This window comes from Prionailurus viverrinus, chromosome E1 (assembly GCF_022837055.1).
Source record: "Prionailurus viverrinus isolate Anna chromosome E1, UM_Priviv_1.0, whole genome shotgun sequence".
In the NCBI taxonomy this organism is placed as follows: domain Eukaryota; kingdom Metazoa; phylum Chordata; class Mammalia; order Carnivora; family Felidae; genus Prionailurus; species Prionailurus viverrinus.
The window spans coordinates 36,397,325-36,413,096 of record NC_062574.1 but is presented as its reverse complement, the minus strand read 5'-3'; the positions used below and the strand labels follow the sequence as shown (position 1 = coordinate 36,413,096).

At 49.8% G+C, this 15,772-nt stretch overlaps 1 protein-coding gene across 1 annotated transcript in view; it reads right to left on the bottom strand.

Annotated features, from left to right (window-relative positions):
- ITGB3 (integrin subunit beta 3) overlaps positions 1-15,772 on the bottom strand; it is a 51,866-nt gene that overhangs the window by 6,114 nt on the left and 29,980 nt on the right. The window contains exons 7-13 of the mRNA XM_047833744.1: positions 14,167-14,262; positions 13,652-13,741; positions 12,815-12,949; positions 10,918-11,347; positions 4,732-4,954; positions 3,468-3,568; positions 1,188-1,307 (exon numbers count right to left, since the gene is read on the bottom strand). Of these exons, the coding sequence (XP_047689700.1) occupies positions 1,188-1,307; positions 3,468-3,568; positions 4,732-4,954; positions 10,918-11,347; positions 12,815-12,949; positions 13,652-13,741; positions 14,167-14,262 (1,195 nt within the window). The remainder of the gene's footprint in view (positions 1-1,187; positions 1,308-3,467; positions 3,569-4,731; positions 4,955-10,917; positions 11,348-12,814; positions 12,950-13,651; positions 13,742-14,166; positions 14,263-15,772) is intronic.

The following is a 15,772-nucleotide window of genomic DNA, read 5'->3' as shown; positions in this document are numbered from 1 at the left end:
GCACGAGTGGGTGAGGGGCAGAGAGAGAGAGAGAGAGAGAGAGAGAGAGAGAGAGAGAGAGAGAGAGAGAATCCCAAGCAGGCTCCACACTGTCAGTGCGGAGCACAATGTGGGGCTTAAACCGATGAACTGTGAGATCATGACCTGAGCTGAAATCAAGAGTCAGACACCTAACCAACTGAGCCACCCAGGTGCCGCCAAAGCCTAAAATATTTAACCCCTGGCCCTGAACAGAAAGTGTTTGCTGGACCCTGGTCTGAAGGAGGATTTGAAGAAATTTCTACAGCTGTAGGAATCAACTGACGAGCAACCAACTGACTTAGTCTCTGCCTTCAGACATTGTTCCTTCACTCATAGAAGCTCCTGTCTACCCCCCGCCTTGGCATAGCCCTTGTCCCTCAGCAGTATCACTATCAATTTACATGTCCCTCTCCCCCTGGCCTGTGAGTGTCACATCTGCTTTATCTATTGTTATATTCCCAGCACCTAGTCTACTGCCTGATATACAATAAGTACTCGAAAATATTGTGTAGTGATTCATAGCTTCGTCTGTTGTGTAAGAGAAAGGAAGGAGACGGGGGTGGTAAGGGGAAGCGAGCTAATCTACTACGCTGGATGGCGACAAACCTGTGGTTGGTCTGTGTATGACGGATGAGCTCCTCCTGCTTCCAGAAGGCTGTGAGAGCAAGCACTATCTTTTCAGTGCTCAGAACACCGTGGGTTGGTGCCTCAAACCCAGTACTGTGTCTCATGGTGACCCTGGTAAGGTCAACACCTCAAAGCATCAGGCCTTCCTCTGAAGCAGCGAACAGGTTGCCCTTGGCAACCACCTGACCTTAAGTAGAGCGGACGCTGAAGAGTCCCAGACTTTAAATTCCTCACTTCTTAATACTGTCACCTCAAAAAAATGCCAGGATGTATTTTGTCCCTTCGTGGGATCCATATCTACCTTCTTCCTTTCCTTACCCACCTTCTTTTTCTGTCTCCTCAATTAGCAAGTCACTTTCTCACTAAGATTGGTATTTAAATATCTCCCACACCCAGATGACAGGCCCTAACTTACCACTTGTAAGGTAGTCTTAACTTGGCTGTTCTGTGTAAGAGGCGTAATGGGTGGAAATTGCTGCCTAACGTGGCTCTCCCTCTCCCTATAGGTGCAGCGTCAGGGGCCCTGGTGGTTCACGCACCTGGCTCCTCTACCACATAGAGAATGGACTTTCCACTGGCGTCTTCATAGTACTGGAATCTGACAACACAGTCATCTTCATTCTTGTACGTGCAGTTCACTGCATCCTTGCCAGTATCCTCTGAGGAAGGGGAGAATATGGGAGAGTGAAAAACAAGGCAATTCCTGGAAGACGGGGCCATCCCCAAACCCCAGTCATGGGACTTCTGAGAAAGCATGCAACAGGAAACCCTATGCCTGACATTAGGCAAGATGCCTAGATTTGAGATGGCTGTTGTGCCTGGCAATTGCCTCTAGATGACCCTCGCTGCTGAATTTTGTCCCTCCTAGACCCTTTTTGGTTCGTATTCCTTCCCTTGGAAGGGACATGACAGAACACATGACACAGTGTGATTCAAAGCCTGGCTCTAGCACCTGTCAGCTGCGTAATATTAGGGAAGTTACTTGACCTCACTGGCTCTTTCTTCATCTATGAAAGGAAAAGGATAACCCACCTCACAACACTGGTGGAGAACTAAATGACGTCAAGTGAACAGTACCTAATACAGAAGGGTGTTCCCTTCCCTCTCTTTCCTTTCCCTCCTGGCTCAACTATTCTCAATAGTTTGTTGGCAAAGCCCTTACATTTCTTCCGTTTCTGCGTCTGATCCAGTGTTCCTCTCCAGAGCCAGCCTCTCTTCTCTAACTCCCATCACTTTTTTGTAGGCTTCACCCCTTCTAATTCTGAAGCCTGTTATTCTGACAGGGAAACTATAGGTGCCCCTCTATCATTTGCACCACGTCCTATAGTGATGCAACCAGACAGGTAAAACTGACACACGATGACGTTAAGCAAATGCACCAAGGTCAACACAAGTATGTGATGGAACAGAACTAAAACAGGAGTCTCAGAGCATACCAGACTTGAACTCAATGATTGCTTCTCGGCCTTTTGGCTAAGATCAAGTATAGTATCAGACTTGAACTCAATGAGCCTCCCGAAAACCAGTGGTATAAGAGTACAGTGGGAAGAGTAAGGATTTCCAGATTCAGTTCTAAGCTTAACTTGTTCGGGCAAGTTATGTAGCTTTCCTGAGATTCAGTTTCCTCATCTGCAAAATGAAGATAACAATAGTACCACAGTTCTACTCTACTAGGTGGCTGAGAAAAAGACAAGATCATGTGTATGAAAAGATACTTGCCTAACTTTTATAAGTTACACAATTCCATACAAACAAGCATTTATCTTTATGATTATCATGGCACGGGGGTAGGGGGTAAGAGAAATACGTTCAACTAACCAGAGATTCCCCTCTGGTCTAGGTAATAAAAACATCTCACATCTCTCTCAGCAGTCTCACCTGCCTGAGCTAATCACAGCATACCGATTCTCCTCAGGAGGAAAAGCCGTCTCTTCAAACTCAATCCCCAAATCACGCCCCTCACCACCACCCCCACCAGCCCCACTTCTGATATTAGCCAAAGGATCCAGAGAGCTGACCCTTTTCTGTAACACCCCCAGCCCCCAGCTGACTGACTGGCTGTGTCTCACTGTGGCTCTCACTGAAAACATGTTTCCTGCCTTCGTGAGAGACAGCTATCTCAGGAGAGATTGCCATCTCCCTAGACCAACCAATGCCTAGCTGACCCAGATAACCACATCAGATGCGCTGACAGCAACAAAGATTATCCCCTTTTCGGTCAAGGTGAAATTCAAACTAGAATGACTGCAGGCAAGAGTTTTGCTCACCACTGTATTTTTATCTGTCTTATTCTAGGAAGGGCTCCAGAGAGCCAAGAAAGGCTACAGCATTATGATTTTAGCTAAAATCCATAAGGGTGAAGGTTTCCCTCCAAACCAGCAGAGCAGTATGCCTGGGCATTGCTGAACACTCTCAGTTAAGTAAATTCAGTAAATGGTTACTAGCCTCCTAAACTGACGTCACCTAGCCTAGGTTTCTTCATCCGCAAAATGGGATGCATTGTCTTCCTTTCCCTGGGGAGGTCAAGTTAGGGTTGATTTCTACATACTTTAAAAGTTGTCTGTAGGGTCTTGCTGAGTCTGTGGGTTCCAGGAAGCAGCAGAATGGGGAGGGACTGTGGAACAAATTAGCAGAGGGCACAAGAGGACTCAGGGAAGCTGGCCTTTATTAAGTGCCTCGTGTGCATCAGGTCTGTACAACATGCCTTTGAGGCAGGGATTACTCTTCCATTTTACTGATGAGACATAGACACGTTCTGGGATCAACTGAAAACTTCAGCAGCCGCATATGTGCGCGATTCTAAGACATGCTGAACTTACTGAGCTCCTTCACAGACTCAATCTCATCACGACAGTAACGGCTGCAGGTATTTTCTTTATGTAGGTCTCCCTGGTCAAATTTCTTACACTCCACACACTCCCTAAAAGAGAGACGACACAGAGATTAAGACAAGGGAGGAGAGGGACGCCTGGGTGGCTCAGTCAGTTAAGCATCCAACTTCGGCTCAGTTCATGATCTCGCCGTCTTTGAGTTCGAGCCCTGCGAGTTCAAGCCTCGCGTCAGGCTCTGTGCTGACAGCTCAGAGTCTGGAGTCTGTTTGAGATTCTATGTGTCCCTCTCTCTGCCCCTCCCCCAGTTGCACTCTGTCTCCCTCTCTCTCTCAAAAATAAATAAACAAAAAAGACGAGAGAGGAGCAAACCTACGTGTGTGTCAGTCCAGCTCTGACCTCCACACACCAGAAAGCTGCCCCACCTCGGAAAACAAACACCGAAACAAAAACCCCTGTAAGACAATTCTGGGGGACCCAGAGGGTCGGGTCTGGAGTTCAGGGGTGGGAGTTCCTCCTCACCCAGAGGCAGGGCCTGGCAGGCAGAAGGCCCCAGTCCCCTCATTAAACTTCTTCATGTCCCATCCGAGAGTGTGACAGGAGGTGAGGCGTGTGCCACTTCCAGGAGCCTTAAAGGCAGAACCGGTCATGTAATCTGGGGACCCAGCACAAAAGAAGATGTCAGGCCCCTTGTTCAAAAATCCCTAAGCATTACAAGACAGTGCCGGCAGAGCAGTAAACCAAGCATGGGGCCCTTCTAAGCACAGGGCTCTGTACAAATGCACAGGTCGCATGCCTATGAGCCCAGCCCTGCTTAAAGTGGCAAGAGAAATGGCAGGAGCTTCCCCTGACCCCAGATGAGTGGAGTTTGTACTAGCGAACATCTCCTGTTTCACAGAATCCTTCATAACTCCAGCCCAACTCTCCCCCAGGATCGGAACATGAGAACGTTCCCCAGAAGTTCCCTGGTTTAGCCTTCCTCCCAACTCAGGGATTCAGGATGCCATCCCAGGAGAGGGGTTTCTCCAACTGGAGTCCAGCGGGTGCTACTTTGGCCCCTGCATGGTTGGCTCTACCTCCACCTTTGCCCAAACTTTTCCGTGGGAAGAGGAAAGCTAGCCTCTTAGCTGCAGCGGACGCCTCCTCCTGAAGCTTTGGCGAATAAGAACCTGGAGGGTTGGGGATTCTAGACTGGGGGGCCCCCTCCCTCCTTCTAGCACCCGACTGGCTCCAACTCACTTCTCTGCCCACTCACTTCTTAAAGGTGCAGGTGTCAGGGCAGGTGGGGCACTTCTCACAGGTGTCCCCGTAGGAGCCGGGCTGGATGCACATGCAGCTGCCGCACTCACACTTGCCCCGGCCGCTGCACAGCAGCCCGTTGCTGGACATGCAGGTGTCGGTGCGCGTGGTGCAGTTGCAGTAGAAGCCGGTCCAGTCGGAGTCACACAGACAGTCCCCACAGCTGCACTGCCCGTGACCTGAAAGCACACAGCCCGAGGGGGCAGGCAGCAGGTGAGGGGCCCCAACCCGCGGCTCAGCCTGCTCTCCAGCTTTACCCTCATCCACCCTCCTCCCACGGCCACTCATTAACACCCCCACGGAAGCGTCACCACCTTCTATCCTTCTAGCCTCATGCTGCTAGCTCTGCCTTGACGCCCTTTCATCCTGTGATCGCTACCAAACTCCCACTTACCTTTCAAAGCTCAACTCAAAAGTTCCTTCCTCTCCGTAACTTTTTCTGACCTCCCCAGAGCAAATTAACTGTCTACTACGTGTTCTCTCAGCACTTACATATACCTCTATCTTAACCCTCATGACCAGCCCATTTGCTTGCCTATCTGTTTCTCTTTCTAGATTTTGAGCTCCACAGTGAGAGAGGACATATCAATTTGTCCGTCGGTAGGGATTAGCGTAACGTCTGAAATACAGTAGGCATGCAATTAATGTTTCTTTATCCATTTATGCAACAAATATTTATTGAGCTCACACTGGGCACTGGAGATTCGGCAGTGAATGAGACAGGAAAGGTCCCTATTACCATGGAGCTTATGTCCTAGTTAAGTTCCTGGGTAGGGTGCCTGGTGGCTCAGTTGGTTAAGCATCTGACTCTTGATTTCAGCTCAGGTCATGATCTCACGGTTTGGTTAGTGAGGTCAAACCCTGCGTCAGGCTCTGGGCTGACAGCCTGGAGCCTGCTTGGGATTCTCTCTCTCCCTCTCTCTCTCTCACACACACACAAAATAAGTAAATAAACATTAAAAAAGAAAAAAAAAATCCTGGGAACCACACACATTCACCAGCATGTGCCCTGTGTTCTATTATCACAGTACTGCAGAGAGCCATCAGCCCTAGTAGGAAAGACCTACTCACTTTACTGCATGAATGTAGGAATGGGAAAGAGAGATTGGGGTGGGGGGTAGGTTGGTTAAATGCAGGTGTTAACTCTCAGTGCTACATCCCCCTAATCACTTAACAAGGCTTGAAAACTTGGCTCTCCCAAACTCAGAAGAAAAGGTGACTCATTCTCAAGGATTCCAAATCGGGAAGAAGTGGATGAATAATAAAAATCTGACTGTTAATCAGAGGAAAGGCAGGGAGCCAAGGGGAAGTAACCTCAACGGGTCTGAAAATCATGTCACTGTGTGAGCGGATGGGCCCCAAGATGGTGGAGGAGAGCGAGGTGCATAGGCTCAAACAGACACTAGCTGGCATCTTCTGCTCCCCAGGGACCCCAGTGGGTCTGACTAGCGGCCCTTGGTCAATGAGTCTCTCTGCCAGTGATCCTAGCACCATCCTCTAGTAATACACTTGAATTGTACTTGAATTATACTTGAATACACTGGTATTCAAGACTCAGACACACCTTCGCTGCCTTGGAAAGAGATGTCTGCTTCTTTCTGGATGGTAAACATAAGGTCAGCTGCCCCAGCTCCAAATATCTGGAGAGTAGAGCCCGCTCCACCCGGAGGCAAAGGGAATGGTCTTGTGTAACCTTTGTCCACCAGTCATTGGCCAAGGTCTGAGGGCAAGACGGCTCCTGTCAGCTGAAGATAATTCCAAGGAAGGGGCATTTGTGAGCCATTATCAGCAGCCCTAACAGCAGCTGGAGGGGCCCCACAGTGTCTACTACAAGCAGCTTTCAGTGATGGCTCCCAAACAGGGAAAGGCAGACGCCACAGAGGTCTGGCAGCACCCGGAGGCCTCCGCCTCCTCAGAAACCCTTGTCCCATAGTGTTTCCTTTGTGAGGCCAAACAAAGTAACCTTTGAGAAGATGGTCTGCCAGGCCAGCCACGGAGCGAGGCTGGAAGTAGAGTGGCGGGCCGGAGCCGGCAGGCCGAGCCCGAGCCCTGGCAGGGTCAGCCCTCAGAAGGAAGCTACAGTGTGGTAATGTCACAGGACTGGCATCCCTCCAGCAAAAGGGTGGCTGAGCCTGGGTTCACAGCAAAGTCAGAGGAGGAGGGTGAGAAATGAAGACAGAGTGTAAGAAAGAGGAGGGAAATAGAAAAGAAGGCAGCAGGGGAGGGGTGGAGATGAGGGAGGGGGAGGGGTAAGGGAGGAGCAAGTATTTTAGGTCAGAGGGAATGACCTCTCCCTATAGAGGGTGACCCCCAGGCCGATGCTCAGCCCCACTCCTCTCTGCCTTATGAGCCGACCCTTTGTCTGACATCCTACTTCCTCCATGAAGCCACCCAGGCCTCCTCTGTCCACACTGAGTCTCTCTCCAGGAGACTCCTATAACATTCCCCAGGGACAACTCACTTCTTTTCTTTTTTTAATTTTTTTTAAAATGTTTTATTTATTTTTGAGAGACAGAGAGACAGAGTGAGAGTGGGTGGAGGGGCAGAGAGAGGGGAAGACACAGAATCGGAAGCAGGCTCCAGGCTCTGAGCTGTCAACACAGAGCCCAACGCGGGGCTCAGACTCACAAACCACGAGATCATGACCTGAGCCGAAGTTGGACGCTTAACCAACTGAGCCACCGAGGCGCCCCAAGGACACCTCACTTCTAAGATCTGGCACGTTCTGCCTCATGTTGTGAATTATCCTCAGGTAAGTTAATTAAGGGCAAAACTGTCTTATTCATGCCTCCCTATCCCACAACACTACAGCACAGAACCTGGCTCAGTGGTGTCTGATCAATCTATGCTCATGGATGTGGTAGGCAGAAGAGTCCCTCGGGGAGAAGGATGTACTCCCTGATGTTTCCGACCGAGGTGCTGATAACAGATGACCACAAAAGACCATGCCTCCACCGGGGAGGGGGAAGGCCAGAGGCTGGGGAAATGGCTAAGTCATAGCATGCCCCCCACGTGAGCCACTGCTTGCAGCAAAGAACAGACCAGGCCAGCAGCCCAGGGAAGAGACAATGGTGAACTGGTCTACAAACTGAGTGGTCAGGAATCACGCATGCCCCCTGTTCACCCGTGTGGACTGAGTGCCTGGCACAGAACAGGTGCTCAATAAGTGTGTGTCCCTGAGCATCCGTCACTGGGGAGTGTGACAGCGGCACCACAGGATCCAGACCTGCAGCCAGTAGGCACACAACACCCGGGCTGGCAGTGGGGGAGGGAGGCCTCTGAGCAGCTGCCTGGGGTTCCCTCGTGAACGGGGTGGAGCGCATTGCTGACGAGCTGTGCTTGCACCAGTGAGAGACAGGAAGCAGGCTGCTGAACCCGACGGCTTTGTTTCGCAGCATCAGTGGGGCCAGCAGCTGAAGGAAACACACTCTGCCCGAGGTCCCTCCCACCCAGCCTCATACCAGACCAGGAACCATGAGGCTTGGAGGAGAAGCGGCCCTCCCTCTGTCCCTGGTGCCCCCAAGGGGCTATCTGTAGGCCTCACGTAGGACAACCCTCTTCCCCTCAGCCCCAGCCTACTCCCCGTGGTCTCCCACATCAAACTTACCATTCCTTTTGGTACTCTGAATATGACGTAAGTACTATTCACTAGTAAAATGAGCTGAAATTCCTCCCTCACCCTCTAATTCAAACTGCTGTGGGGGGTCCATGCCTGATCTCTTTCTCCCCTGATCTCCCTGCTACCATTTTTTTCCAATCTCTGTCAAATTTTGCTGACATGAATAAAGGAAACAATGTTGTAGATAATAAAAAGAAGTCTTTTTTATGTGACTTGGGCATGCTTTAGAAGGACATAGATTTATGGGGCACCTGGGTGGCTCAGTCAGTTAAGCCTCCGACTTCAGCTCAGGTCATGATCTTATGGTTTGTGAGTCCGAGCCCTATGTCGGGCTCTGTGCTGACAGCTTAGAACCTGGAGCCCACTTCGGATTCTGTGTCTCCCTTTCTCTCTCTCTCTCTCTCTCTCTCTCTCTGTGCCCCTCCCTCACTCATGCTCTGTCTCTGTCTCTCTCTCTCTCTCTCAAGAATACATAAACATTAAAAACATTTTTTTTAATGTTTTTAGAATCAAATTGTTTTTTTAACATTTCTTATTGAGAGACAGAGACAGAGCATGGGCACAGGAGGAGCAAAGAGAGAGGGAGACACAGAATCTGAAGCAGGCTCCAGGCTCTGAGCAGTCAGCACAGAGCCCGACGCGGGGCTGAAACTCACAAACTGCAAGATCATGACCCGAGCTGAAGTAGTATGCTTAACCAACTGAGCCACCCAGGTGCCCCCTTTTTAATTTTTTTTTTTAAAACAATGACATAGATTTACCTTTCTAATCAAGCTTTCTTATATATATATATAAATAAATTTTAAAGTTTATTTATTTGAGAGAGAGAGCGAGCTCAAGCAGGAGAGGGGCAGAGAGAGAGGGAGAGCGAATCCCAAGCAAGCTCCACAGTGTCAGCGAGGAGCCCATCGTGGGGCTTAAACTCACAAACCCTGAGATTGTGACCTGAGCCGAAATCAAGAGTCAGTTAACCATCTGAACCACACTGGCAGCCCTTTCTAATCAAGCTTTCTTAAAGACAGATGTTAAAGTGAACATCTGGTTGGATTAGTTCGGCTCCTTTAAGCCCCATTGCAAAGGAAGCCAATCTGCGCCATAGATTTGATCACCAAAGAAGCCAATTATAATCTGTGTTAATTTACCACACAACACACCCATAAACCAATCCTAAACAACTGGCAAATGTCTTTGATCTCTCTGTCACAAGAGGAATCAAGCCTCAGAGACCACAATCCAGCGAAAACCTATCCCCAGTGCCCCCAGGAACTACTCAGGCTGCCTAGTTGCCTCTGCGAGTATTGTCAGCACATACAGACGACATTGACATTAGTTCCACTTGGTCTAGCTGGGGAAGTAGCCTAGGAGCAGTCTTTAGGGCAAGAAAAGACCAGGTTGAGATTTTCAGTGGGCCTCAAGACTTCACTGAATTTTGTAATGAGAAGGACAAAAAGTATCCTGCAGGTAGAAGGAGCCAAAATCGTAACCCCCAGTTTGCAGGCTGGGCCTCTCAATGGCAATCCTTTCCCATGTCTGTGCTGTCCAGCATGCCAGCCACGAGCCACGTGGAGCTCCTGAGCAACAGAGGAAATGACTTTTTCATTTTTCATTTTTCACTTATTTTTTTAATTTTTTTAAGTTCATTTATTTTGAGAGAGAGGGGAAAAAAAAAAAAAAACCCTCCAATGGGGGAGGGGCAGAGAGAAAGAGAATCCCAAGCAGGCTCTATGCAGTCAACACCCTGGCAGTGCAGTCAGAGCTTCAACCTACTGAGCCCCTCATTTTTCATTTAACTTAAATTTATTTAAGTTATAATTCAATGTGACTAATTTACAAATAAATAGCCACACGGGGCTACTATATCTGACAGCACAGATCTAGAATCCAAAACGTTATAGTGCCAATAGCGATAACAAAATAGTGCCAGCATGTAAAAAGAGCTTATGATTTTCCACTCATTGTTCCGAGTGTATTGGCTGTTAAACGTGCTCCATTGCCTTGCTTTTTTACTATTTTCCAAGTCTTGTCATGAAAAGACAAATTCATGTAAAATAATTACTACCAACTTTACTACGTATTCTGATACCGTGCAGTTTCCGAATCTGTAACTACTAAAAATCTAATTACCAGCAGCCAGAGATTTTTTTTTTTTAACCTAACAAGGGAGTTGTTCCGCATCCTTGAAATGATCAAGAGCCAGTGATTTAAAGTATTAGCAGAATGGCAGGTGGAAGAAAAGAAAATAACGGTCTTCACCTTCAAGCTCCCCCACTCGTTCCCATGCTCCAGGAGAGCAGAGGCTCACTGCCGCTGTGTACCCCAGGAGCAAGGACGCGGGGAGCAGAGCGGAATTACAGAGAACCTCCTTCCTGTCTTCTGCCGTTGGAGTGGAAGGACCATCCACTCGGCTGTGCCTGCTGGGCCTTCCTGTGCCCACCTAAGCCCCGGCCTATGTTTCCAGAGGCCGTGGATGTGTGAGCGAGCGTGCGCGGGTACAGGGGCGGGAGGGTGTGCAGTTTCACTCACCTGAGCACATCTCCCCCTTATAGCGGACGCAGGAGAAGTCATCACACTCGCAGTACTTGCCCGTGATCTTGCCAAAGTCACTGCTGTGGCAGACGCACTGGCCACACAGGCACTCGCCCCGCTGGCTGCAGGCGGGCTGGCCCTCCCGGGGGCTGCACTCTTCCTGCTGCGAGGGGCGGTAGTCCTCTTCAGAGCACTCGCACTGGGACCCCAGCCACCCGGGCCCGCAGCGGCACACCCCACACTCAAAGGTCCCGTTGCCATTGTTGCAGCGGCGGCTGTAAGGCTCAGCATGGGCCTGGCAGGCACAGTCACAGTCGAAGGTGACCTGAACGGTGAGGCTGTCTTTGAAGCCTACAGGCTTGATGGTGAAGGACTTCTCCCTCTCCTGCGGGCAGCCTCGCACCTTGGCCTCAATGCTGAAGCTCACCTGGGTGGAAAGGAAGACCGTATTCAAACACAGGCGCACCCTGTTATCACTCCAGCCCTGGAGGGAAAGAAGCCCCGCCCTGCCCCACCCTGCCCTGCCCGGGGAATATCCAAACTGGGTGTCTCATCCCCCAGCAACCTGCAGTTCCTCAGCCTCCAAATGACCAAGGTCTGCAAAGCAAAAAGAGAAGCCTGGGGACAGTTGTCCAGTTATATCTGGTTGGGTGCACAGACATAATTTACAGTCAGGAGAGAGGTTGTTGTTGTTTTTTTTAAATATATATTTATTTTTTGGGAGACTGCAAGTGGGGGAAGGGCAGAGAGAAGGACAGAGGATCTGAAGCAGGCTCTGCGCTGACAGACTGACAGCAGTGAGCCTGAGGTGGGGCTCAAACTCACGAACTACAAGATTATGACCTGAGCTGAAGTTGGATGCTCAACCAACTGAGCCACCCAGGTGCCCCTGGATGTGTGTGTGTGTGTGTGTGTGTGTGTGTGTGTGTGTGTGTGTGTGTTTTAATTCCACCTGTGAAATAAGCCAGCTCAAGCAGAACAGAACTTGTGATCTTATAAAAATTCTTCTCTGGCCAACGAAGCGAGCTGGACTGATTACACACAAGGTCAGTCAGCCAGACACACAAAGCACTATATGGCACCACACAATGCCACACAGTGACCAAAGGCTCAGGATCTACTGTTTAATTTCCATATAGTACATCATCACTTGTGTAGTCAAACACCTTTCCAGCCAATATTTCTTAGACAGGATATGTGCACATGTTCTAGAACATAGATAGGTGTACGGACAGATGGATGGACCTAGATATAGGGATGATAGAGATACAGATGATAGAGATACAGATGATACCGGTGATAGAGATATAGCTATCCCCCTTTCTGCTTCCCTCCCTCTTCACCAACCCCTCCCCCATCGGCAGAAGCAGAAGAGAACCAGTAAGGAAAGAAAGCCATAGAGGCCACAGAGGGACCTGAGGGGCAAAATGAACATTTGCGTTCTGGAAGTCTATGACAGTGGGTATTTGGTATTTTTGCCTGTTCCATTTGCTGTTGAATCTCCAGCAGCGAATGATGCCTGGCACAAAGTTGGCGCTCAGCAACTATCTGTAGATGTGACTGCCATTTCACATTGTAGAGGAAAGACAGGTATTACCGTAGGGGAGGCTGGAGACTGGGCCAAAGGTCAGAAATATTTTCATTTGCAATCAACTGTGCATAAACAAACAGAGGTAAGCTAAACGCAAGTTTTTTAAAAATCTCCGCATAGCGGAGAAGTTTAGACAACAGGAGTCTCAGAGGAAAAGGTTGGCAGCTCCATTATATCCAACTTGTAATGACCTTCGGGAAGAAGGTGCAGGGGAGGAACGGAAGGGGTGCCCACAGACGCTCAGGGGCACAGGCCAGGGTCAGAGCTGAAGCTTCAGCCCCTGCCCAGCCCAGCCCACCTCACCGTGTCTCCAATCTTGAGCCCGACACAAGACTTGAGGCCAGGGATGACCTCGTTGTTGAGACAGGTGGCGTTGAAGGATAGAGACAGCTCCTCGGGGAGGTCCCGCACTTCCAGCTCTACTTTAGAGCGGATTTTCTGAGCAGAAAGGGGGCAAAAGAAGGTTAAGGAGATGAGCCGAGAGGAAGTAGATAGGAACCAATTCCACCCCAAGTAAAATATCAGGTGGCCATGGACTCACCGCGGCAGTGCTGGGTGCTGGGGTTTGCTTAGAAGCTGCCAGAGGAGAGCATCCTTAGGAGCCTATTTCTTACAACCTTTCCTGCCCAAGGCCTGCTCCTCTCTCTCTCTGTCCCCCCTGGTGTCTAGTTGAATCTGGGTAAAATCTAAACCAGCCACACCCTCCTGCAAGCCTCAGAGACATGCAAAAAGGGAGGGCTAGCACTGGTCACCTTGGATAGTAGCTTTTTTTTACCTAATTTTTAACCAACCTCATCTTCCCCTTGGCTCAGCTCCCTCTTCTCTCTATTGTTGGAGCCCTATCCCTCACCCTGTCCTTCCTCATCACCATCCCCAACCTCTCTTTCCTTTCCACCTTCTCTAAGCTCTTCCACCCACTGCTCCTGACACTCCCTGGCATTTCTTTCTGAGCCATTTCCCTCTCAGAAGGCTGCATTCCTCCCAGTGCTGGCCATCAGCCAGCCTCTAGAAGAATAAGAGGAAGGCAGTGAAGGCTGCATAGTGGACTCACATCCAGGACTCCAAAGTCTGCGTTCCCTCCTGGGGAATGCCAAGTGAGGTGGATTCTTAGCAGACCCAACCCCAGTGCGAGACACTTACCCCATAAGCATCAACAATGAGCTGAAGGACGTTGCTGGAATTGGCAGACAGAACCCCCACTGTCGTCCCTGGGATGAGCTCGCTATAGTTCTAGAAGGTAAGACAGAGAGATGTGCAAGGCTGACTAAATGAAGAGGGTGATCTCAAAAGCCCTCCCCAAATCAGAATGAGGGTCTTGAAACGAAGATTGAGGGAAGGATGGGATATTTTACTTGTCACTTCCAGGAACAAATATAGCAGTTTTGCAGCCCTGAGCAAAATTATAAAGAACTTCTCACACCCCTCTCACCCAATAAATTACTCCCCTCCAGCACCACAAACACCAACACACCCATCCCGTGAGGTTCAAGGTTGGAGGAGAGAGACCATAAAAAGGAACCATTTGCCCCTGGGAATAGGCTGGAGGAGGGGCTTTCCTGGTTGGGAAGCATGGCCCGCGCTAGTGTGCCTGGGTTCCCAGAGACAGCTCCACCCAATACAGACCCCACTCCCGAAATCCCTGAAGGCACAGTCACCTGGTAGAGACTGACTACATTTTCCGTTACAGCAAAGATCAAATTGATGTTTTTCTGGGATAGCTTCTCGGTCATCAGCCCCAGAGAGGGATAATCCTGTAATATGGGAGGATGTGGAAGTCAGTTAAGAATTCACCTGAATTCTACACCTTAGAACTTGGCTGATTTGGGCTGTGGCCCAGATGGTGGTGATGCTTAAACCTTTTCACGCCATGATCAATGTGAGCCAATGGACTAAGTGGCAACACAAACCCAGTTGTGAACTCCAGGGACAGATGAAGAGGCAAAGGCTGGTCAAAGCCAAGCATCTCAGGGCACCTGGCTGGCTCAGTTGGTTGAGTGTCCGACTCTTGATTTGGGCTTACGTCGTGATCTCACAGTTCATGAGACTGATCCCCGCATCAGGCTCTGCACTGACAGCGTGGAGCCTACTTGGGATTCTCGCTCCCTCCCTCCCTCTCTGCCCCTCCCTGCACACTGCGTGTGCTCTCTCTTTCTCTCAAAATAAATAAATAAACATTAAAGAGAACCCAGGTGGCTCAGTTGGTTGATGGGGTCATGATCTCACGGTTTGTGAGTTCAAGGCCCTCATCAGGCTTGCTGCTGTCTGCACAGAGCCCACTTCTGATCCTCTGTCTCCATCTTTCTGCCCCTACCCCACACATGCATGCGCACGCACGCGCTCTCTCTCTCTCAAAAATAAATAAAACATTTAAAATAAATAAGCATAGGGGTGCCTGGGTGGCTCAGTCGGTTGAGCGTCCGACTTCGGCTCAGGTCATGATCTCACGGTCCGTGAGTTCGAGCCCCGCGTCGGGCTCTGTGCTGACAGCTCAGAGCCTAGAGCCTGCTTCCGATTCTGTCTCTCTCTCTCTCTCTGCTCCTCCCCCGCTCACACTGTCTCTCTCTCCTTCAAAAATAAATAAACATTAAAAAAATTTTTTTAATAAAATAAATAAGCATAGAAAGAAAGAAAGGAAGAAAGGAAACCAAGCATCTTTCTTCCTACTGGACTTTGATGCATTCATACCAGTTAGTTGTCAGGCCTCGTTTTTTCCCCCCCACTAATTCGCTTAACAAACATTGAATGATACACATATTACAGTCTCTGCTGCCAAGGAGCTCAGAGTCTAGTGCCGAAGCCAGGTACATACGACACAAAGCAAAGTGCAGAGAGGGGCGTCGCAAGGGAATGTTGGGGCTCCGAGGAGAGAGGGGCGGGTGATGAGCGGGAAGGAAGGAGGGAGCTGCAAGGCAGAACTCCAAGTCTCCCTACCCACTGCTCTCCATCCAGCATGTGTCAAGCCCCATTTTGAAGCTTCTTCTTGTTTTGCAACTACTGACAAATGCCTCAGCCTGGCGTGCGTAATCCTCCCCAACGTGGTCTCAGCCTTCTGGTCCACACGGCATACACCTCTCTCCCTCTTCCACTGACCACTGAGCTGGCCCCCCACTCCCCGCCATGGACTGGCCTTCTTTCTGGTAACCCTCCTCCTTCCTTAGGACCCAGCTCAGGTCCCACCTTCTCTGGGAGTCCTTCCTTGACTATCCCAGTTCATGATGAGCTTTCCCCCTTTGAATACCTAAAGCCCTTATTGAGCGTGCT